Source organism: Triticum dicoccoides, chromosome 3B (assembly GCF_002162155.2).
Source record: "Triticum dicoccoides isolate Atlit2015 ecotype Zavitan chromosome 3B, WEW_v2.0, whole genome shotgun sequence".
Lineage (NCBI taxonomy): Eukaryota > Viridiplantae > Streptophyta > Magnoliopsida > Poales > Poaceae > Triticum > Triticum dicoccoides.
Window position 1 is genome coordinate 13838278 of NC_041385.1, and position 12045 is coordinate 13850322.

The window sequence follows — 12045 nt, forward strand, 5'->3', positions numbered from 1 at the left end:
TCATTCGTTAAGAGGAAAACAACTGAATTACAGGTGTGCACGAGAACCGCGGCTAAAGAACTGGAGAAAAACAAAAGGATAATTTATGTATGTATGTATGAGACCACTTTAACACCCTTGATGCCAATTGCGCAGTTCTTCGGATATTCCAGCGAACCAAGGCTTTAGCGGTGAGAGGGAGTTACCCCGGAAAAAAAAGCGGTGAGAGGGAGTTCTTTTATATTTTTTGTTAGAAAAAGGTTGTATTGTATTCAGTAATCATCAACTCCACATAGCTCTTTGCTAAACACAGGTACAATCATCTCCGGTGGAGCATCAACCAGGTTGCTATCTTTAGCAACAGTAAACGAGAGATTGCTGTCTCTAATGACCACCCCCAAAGCCCCTTGCATACTGCAATTCCTTATGCTTGTTTTGATGCTTCCCATTCCGCCGCAGCTTCTCTGGCCCTTCGTCGGCCGCCACGGCACCCTCCTCCTCCCAACAGGGCGCCGCCTCATCTTCCATCTCCATTCTCTGCTGATCGTCGTCATAAATAGCCTTATGTCTACTAGCTTGGCCCTGCCTTGTATGATTTTCCGCCCGGTTTTCCTTATAAATGGGTCAATTTGTTAAGTTTTTCGATTCGGTTTTCCTTATAAACTGGATCACTCCTCTGGCATTTGGCCACTAGATTATGTTTGTGATGTGTTTGGTCGATTGTTGGCAGTGCGGTGACGTTGCTGTTGGATTGTATGTACTGTAGCAGAGGTGCTGCAAGAAAATTTTGTATGGATGTTCATGTACGATCCCATGAGTACAGCATGGACTGTGACTTTTTTCGCGAAATTTTTTTTTTGATCTTTTCATCAACTGATTAAGGTAGCTAGTACAAAAAACATCAGAAATAAAAAATACATACAGGTATGTAGACCATCTAGCGACAATTACAAGCATCATTGCCGCTCCCTCACAGGAGCCGAACAAACCGTGTTGTCGTAGATAGCCGTGAAGTCATCTTGCTAAGGCCCCGTAGGACTAGCGTACCAGAACATCAACCGCCACCAATGGAGAGAAGCTCAAGTCGAAAGGATACAGCCTGTAGACACACAACACATACTTAAGACTGAGATTTAGCAATCCCCATATATGTAGTAGTACCGCTTTTTAGTCATTCAGACACAAGACTGAGATAATTGTAACTGTGGTTATTGTTGAACAAATGTAGCCTTACTAGCTTGATCTACTAGGATTCGTCTGATCCACACATGAGAATTTTGTACCATGCAACATGCATTATTGCATTAACTGTGAGTTTTGAATCACGTTTTATTTAATTGTGATATATGCACTACAACCCATTATCTATTTTTTTTTGCCATGCATCCATGCCACATCAGCAAGTCATGCATCTAAGCTATAAGTCATAACTTTTGCATTGGCATATTTATGCAGCGCCGCCACGCAACATCATCATTTCATGTATGTTAGTCAACAGTTAATTTGTTGCACTAAGTTCTGTACTGTCATGGACACGGTGTATGTATTGGGTGCCCGGAGCAAATCTATATAGTTTATCCTTCATTTTATTTTTTTTAAAAATGTATGTTGAATCTATTTTTTTTCTCTTTTATACGTCGTTATTTTGTTATATGCTTCATATTTTTTATTGATTTGCAAGTATATTGCTCTTGCATTTTGTTCTCGTTAGTTTTAGTTGTTTATGTAGCACCTAGTTATACATTTGTTACCGAAAGTACCACACCAACGCACGGGTTATCGTCTAGTTGATCCAATATTTTTTACAGTTAACAAAAGCAAATTCAATACTACCGTTTCTCTCCAGCGGGGACATGTTGTTGGCACCGGCACGCGTCAACCTCTCCCACCGGGCGCGTAGCATTCTCCCGCTTGTCGCAATGTAAAAATAATAAAGTGGGCGCGTGATCGACTACCTTGTGGCCAGCTCACCGTGCGCAACCACCCCGCGGCGCGACGCGTGCCACGGCGCGCGCGTACGTGTGCGTCGCTGCACTAAACAAAAGGGCCGTCCCTCCCATCCCATCGCCGCCGACAGAGCACACCCACCTCCACCTCCGCCTCCATCCATTCGTGGAGAACCGTACTGATTCCCGGCCGACTCGCCGTCACTTTCCCGGTGGTGCCCGCGACAGCGAGGAGGAGGACGATGGTCGTAACCGTGGCAGCGACGGGGTCGGACACGGCCGAGCCGCTGCACTCCACCACCTTCGCCTCCCGCTACGTCCGCGACCAGCTCCCCCGGTCAGTCCCCTCCCCTCCCCTCCTCTCCTCCACACACCACGCCAGCACGCCTCGCGGTAACCGGCCACCCACCACGGTACCCCACCACCACCACCACCCCCACGCCACTACAAGGCACCAGCGCACACACCGTCGGTGTGACACCACCACTGCCCGACCTCATCCTTTATTCCATCCAGACACACTAGACCACTCCAGCGGAGCGGAGAGGAGAGCAGTAGCATTGAGCGCCGGCGGCCATGGTGATCTCGCACGCGAGCTCCAGCGCGGGGGAGGCCGTCTACTCCACCTTCTCCTCGCGCTACGTGCGCGAGGAGCTCCCGCGGTGAGGACCAGAGAGGGAGAGAGAGAGACCGGCCGGAGGCCTCGATTCGTTCGCCGGAGATCTGACTGACGGAGGGGTGTCGGTGCAGGTACCGGATGCCTTCGGGGTCGATCCCCAAGGAGGCGGCGTACCAGATCATCAGCGACGAGCTGATGCTGGACGGGAACCCGCGGCTGAACCTGGCGTCCTTCGTCACCACCTGGATGGAGCCCGAGTGCGGCAAGCTCATGATGGACTCCGTCAACAAGAACTACGTCGACATGGACGAGTACCCAGTCACCACCGAGCTCCAGGTCCATCCGGGATGCACACCCCAGATCCCACACTCTCCTTTTATTTATTTCTCCTTACCATTTCCGGGCAAGGGGACAATCCCCAACACATTTAGTAGTAGTACCATGTTGGCAAGTAGCAGCAAATCTCCTAAAAATAGAAGGGTCCGAGATCCCAGCACTCGTGCAGTTTCGGTTGGTACCCCTCTGCTTTGCTCTGTTCTGCTCTGCTGCTCCCTTGTACCTCCGCCCGCGGCGGCGGCTCTCCGGCGAACCGGAGCCGGGCGGAGGAGAAAGCCAACGGGAGGCCTTGGTTGGCATAATGAATTTCGACCCGACGATATGAATGAATTGGCTAATCCAGAATCTGAATAGGAGAACGTATCCATCGGGCTTCTTGAGAGCTGCAGACAACCACCTGATGCTAGCCAGCCACCAGTGCATACTAGTTTGGTATGGTTCATTTACTAACTGTTCGTGACCCGCTGGCCTGTCAACCTTCTTGAAAACATAGTTTGCTTCAGTAACGGGAAAGTGATAGCTGTTCTGTTCCATATGGATGAACCTTCAGCTAGTTGTGACACGGATCGATGGTTTTGGTCTGGTGGTCTGGGCCACTTCACATTTATTTAGCAAATGGTTTCACCTGGTTTCTAGTGGGCCGCAACGGTCTGGCTGAATCTGGAAGTAGTACACTTTTAAGAAATCTTCCTATTTTAGGCATCACCTGGTAGGGAATTTGGTAACAGTGACTATGTATTTTTCATGCTGTTTGTAAGAACACACTATGCAAGCAACATTGTAATGTGATTTCTGGTGGGCAGCATGCCAGTTGATTGCATGCAGACTATGCAAACCCTGTTGCAAACCCTTGGAGCAGAGCCTCTTGATCCAGTTATCTCATGTAAACCAGCACAATACGCTTATTATCATGTACTGTTGTTCTTGGATTTTAACAACCAATATACCTATATCTCGGAATGCATGGACAAGCTGTCGATTTTAAGCACGACATGCATTTGCTTATCACTTGTTTAAAATTCCGCAGAACCGTTGTGTAAACATGATAGCTCACTTGTTCAATGCGCCAATCGGCGAGGATGAGACTGCTATCGGAGTCTCAACAGTGGGGTCCTCGGAAGCGATAATGCTTGCAGGCCTGGCGTTCAAGAGGAAGTGGGCAAACAAAATGAAGGAGCAGGGGAAGCCATGCGACAAACCTAACATTGTTACTGGTGCAAATGTTCAGGTATTTCTTTTGTTGTTCATCTGTGAAGTAAAATCTTTAAACTTTACCACTGTATGTATGTGCCAGAAATGTGGCTCTTGTAACCTCTCTTGCTCGTAGGTTTGCTGGGAGAAATTTGCTAGATATTTTGAAGTGGAACTGAAGGAGGTCAAGTTAACTGAAGGGTACTATGTCATGGATCCTAAGAAGGCCATTGAAATGGTGGATGAGAACACTATATGTGTTGCAGCCATCTTGGGTTCTACTCTCACTGGAGAGTACGAAGATGTGAAGCTGTTGAATGACCTTCTTGTGGAGAAGAACAAGAAAACAGGGTATGCGATTTAGATGCTGACAATTATATCCTATGTAGACAAATTTCCTTGAAATTGCGTAAATAGTATGCATTACAGTAGACAAATACTAGTATCCTAATTGACTAAATTGTTCTGGTAGCAATGCAACACATTTGACATGTGTCTTGTTACGATCCACATAATGCAGGTGGAATGTGCCGATCCATGTCGATGCCGCCAGTGGAGGATTTATCGCTCCTTTTCTCCAGCCTGAGCTTGAATGGGACTTCAGGCTGCCATTGGTGAAGAGCATCAACGTTAGTGGGCACAAGTATGGCCTTGTGTACCCTGGTGTTGGATGGGTCATCTGGCGGAGCAAAGACGATCTGCCCGACGAACTCATTTTCCACATAAACTATCTGGGAACAGATCAGCCCACATTCACACTGAACTTCTCCAAAGGTCAGTAGTAGTATATTGTTCTCTAGTTCAGCTTCAGCATGATTTCTCTGTGATGTTACAAACAACTTAGGTGTGTACCGTGTGAATTATGTGCAGGTGCTAGCCAGATCATTGCACAATACTATCAACTGATCCGCCTCGGCTTCGAGGTATGCGTCGTCAGCTAGCCTTCAGCATGATTCCCTCGCTCATTTGCAAAATGCAGAGAATTTTGGTGTCTGACTGACATCTTTCTTCACACACTTCACACAGGGGTACAAGCACATCATGGAGAACTGCAAGCTGAACGCGGCGGTGCTCAAGGAGGGCATCGACGCGACGGGGCGGTTCGACGTGCTCTCCAAGGCGGACGGCGTGCCGCTGGTGGCCATCAGGCTCAAGGACAGCACCAACTTCAGCGTGTTTGACATCTCGGAGAACCTGAGGAGGTTCGGGTGGATCGTGCCGGCCTACACCATGCCCGCGGACGCGGAGCACGTCGCGGTCCTCCGCATCGTCATCCGGGAGGACTTCAACCGGAGCCTCGCGCAGCGGCTCCTCGCCGACATCAACAAGATCGTGCGCGAGCTGGACGCGCACGCCGTCCACGCCATCAAGCTGTCCAACGCCGCCGCCGCCGAGGGCGCCTCCAAGAGCACCGTGGACGCCGTCACCGAGGCCTTCAAGGGCCTGGCCGGGAACAAGAAGGCCGGAGTCTGCTGATGGCCGTGCTTTGTTTTAACACGTCTGTCTATGTTGTATCTTGATTCTTGTATAATTATTGTGGAGGGGTGCGTATGTGAACTGTCAAGACCTGCCTCCTCCGTATTTTGTACGTACGCACGCGGATTGCACTGTCACTTGTATAATTCTATCTGTTTCTTTTTAATAAAGGGGTTTTCCCCGGCTCCAATTTTCGGTGATGAAACCAGGCAGCAGAGCTCAAAGCTCCCAGGCATAACCAAAGGTAGTCAGCCAGGTAAGACGTTCAACCAAACGGCTGTCATAAAGACCCATGAGAATAACTCTTTTCCAACTGTCTACTATAATCAGGTTTGCCTACTTGCCTCGTTCTGTTTTGCCTGCTTGCCTGGTTCTGATGAGGAAGGAACGACGACGGACCTGGTTCTGATGGGAGAGGAACGATGACGACGGCATGTCTTCGGCTCGCTTTAATGCTGGGCTCGGTTAGTCGTGTTAGGTGGTCTACGGACTACAATAAGGTTTAGCTGGTTACGGACTACAATAAGGTTTAGCTGGTTCTGATGGGGGAGTAACGATGACGTCGGCGTGCCTTCGGATTGCTTTAGTGTTGAGCTCGTTTAGTCGTGCTAGATGGTCTACGAGTCTGGATGTATTTTTTACTTCGTCTCGCTTTAGTGTTGGGCTCGTTTAGTCGTACTAGGTGGTCTACGGATATAGATGTATTTTTTATTTTTAATGTTTTTTGTATTATCATGACAGTTGACAAATAGATCAAAAGTTTTCATGAAAGAAAATCAGCTTCAGAAAAAGAAAAAACTTCAGCTTACAACCCTGGCAATGTAAAACAGATAACGAGTTGTATGTGACTGACCGACAATCTGTATACTGAACATGAGGATAGTGTTCATCCCTCACCACCGTCGCTCGTTTTTAAGGACACTGGTCATGGATAGAAACATTTGGTTTATGGGTGTATATACACCCTATAATGAATTAAAAAATTGGAAGATATTTTCAAAATAAACTTGACCTTAGATTAGCTCGAGGTCGGGGAGAATATATCCAGTGAAATGAAGAGTATGTGCACTCATGCACCCCATGATTTTGGTCCGCTGGATGTGGAAATGATGGACAAGATTAAGACAAAGACTGAGATATGAGCATATTTTGTGCATGAACTTTGATTTGGATGAAATATATGAAATCTTACTGCAAACGTGACGGACTATCAAGATGGATTGTCGGTTGCCATGTCATAAAATCCAAGGTCTATTTTGGAAATACGCCAACAACACATCTTTGGGCCAATTCAAACTACTTAAATAATTTATAAGGTAAATAGAAAATAATTTTCGAACGCCACTACAATAACTGAACGAATTTGATTAAAAAATAATAAAAATAGCATATCTGACTCTATGGAATTGTTGTAAAATTACTTTGAAAACATTTCATTTAGAAGATAAAAACGTTGATGGGACACATTAGATAGATTCCTAAATGCATGGATAATGAGATAAAAGGAATCCGAAATACTCCACCACATAGCCACATATGCTGAGCTCGAGCCACCTGATTGGTAAATCCAATTCCTCCACGTAGCAGAGCCGTTGGAAATGACTTTGCCGCTAAGCGACGTGTCCTAAGAGCATCCAACAAACACGCTTAATAAGCATCGCGCTGAAAAAAAAACGCCTATTTGACGCGCGAGAGACAAAACACAGCGCTCCAGCAGAACTGTAAAATAGAGCACGCACAAAAATGAAGTTGTAACTTTAACACACACGGGCTGTGGGGCTACAAATTTGGGACGCCGGCTTGTGCTCGCGGGCTGCTGCATGTGGGGCCGTCGGGTTGGGCGCCATGTTTTTGTGCGTTTGGTAAACCTCCCGCGAGTAAAAACACTATTTTAGCACTGCAAAACTTTTCTAGCATGCCGCACTACCACACGTTCTGTTGGAGATGCTCTAAAAATGATGTGAGAGGGTCTAGAAGGTCAGTGAGTAAAACTATCAAGCACCCATGGAGCTACTAATTCTTGGGCTGGAAGAATAACTTTTACTAATTTTCTGCTTAGGCCATTATCTATCAGAGAATAACCTATATATTTGTTACTGAATCTTTAAACGAATATATATGTCCCATATATACCAGCATGCAAATATGTGCAGAGCTTGGGCATTGGAGTTGATCTCTGGGCGGCACGTCCGGTGACAATATCTCTTTACTCATTTCGTGATACATTATTTTGCAACTAATTTATTAGTCACTTTGCTTGCAAGGCTTCTTATGGTGTGTATTATCAAGAGGGCCCAGAGATACCTCTCCGATACTTGGAGTGACAAATCCTAATCTCGATCTATGTCAACTCAAGAAACATCTTTGAAGATACCCGTAGAACATCTTTATGATCATACAGTTACATTGTGACGTTTGATAGCACACAAATTATTCCTCCGGTATTCGAGAGCGTTGCATAATCTCATAGTCGAAGGAATATGTATTTGATCAAGAAAGCAATAGCAATAAACTGAACGATCAATATGCTAAGATAACGGATGGGTCTCGTCCATCACATCATTCTCTCCTAATGATGTGATTCCGTTATCAAGTGACAACTCATGTCCATGGCTAGGAAATCTTAACCATCTTTGATCAATGAGCTAGTCTAGTATTGGCTTACTAGGGATACGGTATTTTGTCTATATATCTACACATGTATGATGTATCAAACTTTTGGTCAATACAATTCTAACATGAATAATAAACCTTTATCATGAATAAGGAAATATAACAATAATAATTTTATTATTGTCTATAGGGCATATTTCCAACATGAAAAGCATAGAGAAGGGGTAAAATTATTAATCCTAGCTATTAAGGAGTTGAATGTGGCTGGAAGTGGTTACGGACCAAAAATTTGGGCTTTGTTTGCGCACCTGTTAATGGACCAGCATGGATTAATTGTCCTAACAACTGATTAATCGGTCTAACTAGCCAATTAATCGGCCTGGCAAGTTAACACAATGAATCTGTGTTATTCGATTAGTCCAAGCTATGAATAGCGATTAACTGCCCCGTTAACTGATTAATCGGGTGAATTCTTAAATAGTGATACTCCGTACGTTTGTAAATATAAGTCTTTTTAGAGATTCTAATATAGATTACATATGAAGCAGATGAATGAATCTAAGTTTTAAAGTATGTTTATATACATCCATATATAGCCCATATTAAAAAAAGACTTGTATTGGGAACAGAGAGAGTACAAGTTAGCATCAAACAAACTCTCCAATGCCTCTACGACAACCTTAGATTAGCTCGAGGTCGGGAGAATATATTCACTGAAATGAAGAATCTATGCACTCGTGCACCCCATGATTATTTTGGTCCGTTGTATGTGGAATGATGGACACGATTAAGATAAAGATTGATATATTATTAGCACATTTTGCTATATGAACCTTATATTTAATCAAGTTCAACCCGCACTTCATTTCTCACCGCGGTTTCATTATGATGTTTTGATTTTGATGAAATACGAGGGCTTACTGCAAACATGTCAGACTATCAAGATGGATTGCGGGTTGTGCTTGTTGTAAAATCTGAGGTCTATTTTAATTATCAAAAAAAATCCAAGGTCTATTTTTAAAGTCAAATAAAAATAATTTAGAAGTTAAATAAAAAAATTAAATACCATTAAAAGAAGGACGCCGATAAGTGCCACACGTGTGGGCGTTAGGCGGACATTAGGGAGTCTGCTCACATATTTTGTGTGGTGTATAAAAGGAACAACCCACACACCTGCGTGTGAGCAAAACAAGTAATGCCATACACCTTTTTTCCCTCCCGATCCCTCTCACACGCGTGCGTGTGGTCGAAATAGATAACGCCCACACGTCTTGTATGTCAGGCCTCGTACCTCGTGGTCACGCACGCCACGCGTGACAATCACCGCGCGCCCGCGGTTGCCATGGTCCAAACCCTCGTCCATGTTCGTTTAACTGCAGTTGCCATATCGCTAAACTACGGTTGCCATGTCGGACAACTGCAGTTGCCATGGTTGCTCAACTGCAGTTGCCATCTCATGTCAAAAAGTTCCAGATGCCATTTTTGGGCAACTGCAGTTGCCACCTACTAACACTAGGCAGTTGCCATGTATGTTCTGGTTACTACAGTTGCCATGATTTGAAAATTTTAGAAGTTGCCACCTACTAACACTAGACAATTGCCGTGTAGCGCTACAGAAAGACATGGCAAAACAACATGTTCGGGTAAAAAAAAAAGAGTTGCCATCTGCTTACAATCACACTAGGGCAGTTGCCATGTACCCTGCAAAAAATGTGGCAACTGACATGTTCGGGTGAAAAAAAAGAGAGTTGTCACCTTCTTATAAAGCACACTAGGGCAGTTGCCATGTACACTACAAAACACATGGCAAGTGGCAACTTGGGTGTGGGAGATGAGACGGGCATGTGAGCGAGATGGCAAATGCCCACACACTAGCCCTTGTGCGTGCGTGGAAAAGTGGCGTGTGGGCGAACTGCTGAACGCCCACACACCAACCCCTCCCGTGTGGTGAAACAACCGTGTGGGTGACCGGGTGAACCCATTCACCAGGCCAGTCCTACATGGCACTAGAAACATGCCAAGATTCATGCGCTCACAAACGAACGCGGATCCAGCGTGTGGACGAGATGCAAACGCCCACACGTGTGGGCGTTAACATTTCCGTAAAAGAATTGAACAAAATTGAATAAAAAATAATAAAAATATCTGTCTCATACGGAATTGTGGTAAAAATTTCTTTGAAAGCATTTCATTTAGAAGATAAAAATGTTGATGGGACACATTAGATAGATTCCCTTTTTTTTTCCAGGAAACATTAGATAGATTCCAAAATATGCATGGATAATTAGATAAAAGCAATCCGAAATACTCCACCACCTAGCCACATATGCTGAGCTCGAGCCACCTGATTGGTAAATCCGATCCCTCCACATAGCAGAGCCGTTGGAAAATGACTTTGCCGCTAAGCGACGTGTCCTAAAAATGACGTGAGAGGGTCTAGAAGCCAAAAAAAATTACTCCCACCGTAAAGAAATATAAGAGGGAGCAGAAGCTTAGTGAGTAAACGATCAAACACGCATGGAACTACTAATTCTTGGGCTGGTGAATATCATTCTTTTTAATGAATCTAAGAATATCTATGTCTCATACCAGCATGCAAAAATGTGCAGAGCTTGGGCATTGGAGTTGATCTCTGGGCGGCACATCCGGTGACAATTCCTGCTCTATGCTACACCTACACCGGAGCTCTCGGGGTTGCGCAGGTGATGCTACCCGCTCTACATCTGCTGCCTGTTCGGCTGCCGCTGCCGCCGGAACAGGGCGGAGCCGACCCCGTCGGTCCTTGCATCCCGAAGCTCCACAGCCTCTTCAACGACCACGGCCAGGCCAAGCCCGGAGACTTTGACCCGTCGTGCCGGGCCGCCGCCACCATCCTTGACTTGACTCCGGAACGTCGATCACCATCACTTCCGCTGTGCCAAGCGCGGAGCGGCCTCCGTCAGAGGTCAGGCTCACCTCGCCGGCAGGTTCCCGACGGGAGGGGGACTCGTCGGCGTAAGCGCGTCGGGCTTGCCGTCGACGGTGACCCGGCAGAGCGGGCAGGTGGAGCGGGACGCCAGCCATGTGTCGACGCACCCGGCGTGGAACCCGTGGCCGCAGCGGGGCAGGAACCTCGCCTGCTCCCCGTCCTGGAGCCCGGCCAGGCACACCGCGCACTCCAGCACCCCGACGTGGTCCGCCGCGCGGTATACCGTGACCGGCAGCGAGCCCAGCAGCTCTGCGCCGACGCCTCTCGCCGCGGCCACCTCGGGGACGCCAGTGCTGAACAAGTGGCGGAGGAAGATGAGCGGGAGGGCGACGAAGATGAGGAACAGCGCGAGGAAGGCCGCCGCGGTGAGGAACGGGTCCATGACATGCGTACGTGTGGCTGGGCGAGTGAAGATGCGCTCCGTTCCATCACTAGGTCACTCGTATATCGGTATATGTATGCATGCGGTGGGAGCACAGTGGGGAGGTGAGCGACGTTGACATGGTGGATGGATGAAAGTAACAGAGGAGAAAGAAGCTGCATGGAACCGCGCGCATGACGACGGGTCAACAGCCCAAATGGAGCAATCCGTATGCGTGACGACGGGTCAACAGTCCACGCATGCAGCAGGGAAATCATTTACGGATTCGCAGGTTTTTTTATACCACACGACACGACACACTCTCCATAGGATCAGGTCTGTCCTCGTCCAAATTTCCAATTTGCACCTGGTATATGATTCATTCAAAATCGTGACCAGTCCACTCGTTTTGAAGATGCCGGAGATCCCCGCTCCCGTGGTGCAAACTTGCAGCGTTAGATTCCAGCATGACCCCCTAAATCGTTCACAAACATTCGGACTGAGTTGTTCAGATGCTGCATGGTGCCCGCGCATTGTAGCGGTCTATTTCCGCGGC

At 46.8% G+C, this 12045-nt stretch overlaps 1 protein-coding gene and 1 pseudogene across 1 annotated transcript; one reads left to right on the forward strand and one right to left on the reverse strand.

The window, feature by feature from the left end:
• The first annotated feature begins 2389 nt into the window (after window positions 1-2389).
• Window positions 2390-5752, forward strand: LOC119274401 (glutamate decarboxylase-like). The gene is made up of 7 exons (XM_037555094.1): window positions 2390-2587; window positions 2676-2880; window positions 3908-4108; window positions 4208-4422; window positions 4592-4845; window positions 4942-4994; window positions 5098-5752. The coding sequence occupies exons 1-7, from the start codon at window positions 2502-2504 to the stop codon at window positions 5545-5547; spliced, it is 1464 nt and encodes a 487-aa protein (XP_037410991.1). The 5' UTR covers window positions 2390-2501; the 3' UTR covers window positions 5548-5752.
• Window positions 5753-10476: 4724 nt separating this feature from the next.
• LOC119280506 lies at window positions 10477-11513 on the reverse strand (annotated as a pseudogene).
• Window positions 11514-12045: the final 532 nt, after the last annotated feature.

Coding starts and splice junctions, on each gene's coding strand:
- LOC119274401 (XM_037555094.1), top strand. CDS start 2,502: ATGGTGATCTCGCACGCGAGCTCCAGCGCGGGGGAGGCCGTCTACTCC. Junction 2,588..2,675: donor GTGCGCGAGGAGCTCCCGCG/GTGAGGACCAGA, acceptor GTGTCGGTGCAG/GTACCGGATGCCTTCGGGGT. Junction 4,995..5,097: donor TGATCCGCCTCGGCTTCGAG/GTATGCGTCGTC, acceptor CACTTCACACAG/GGGTACAAGCACATCATGGA.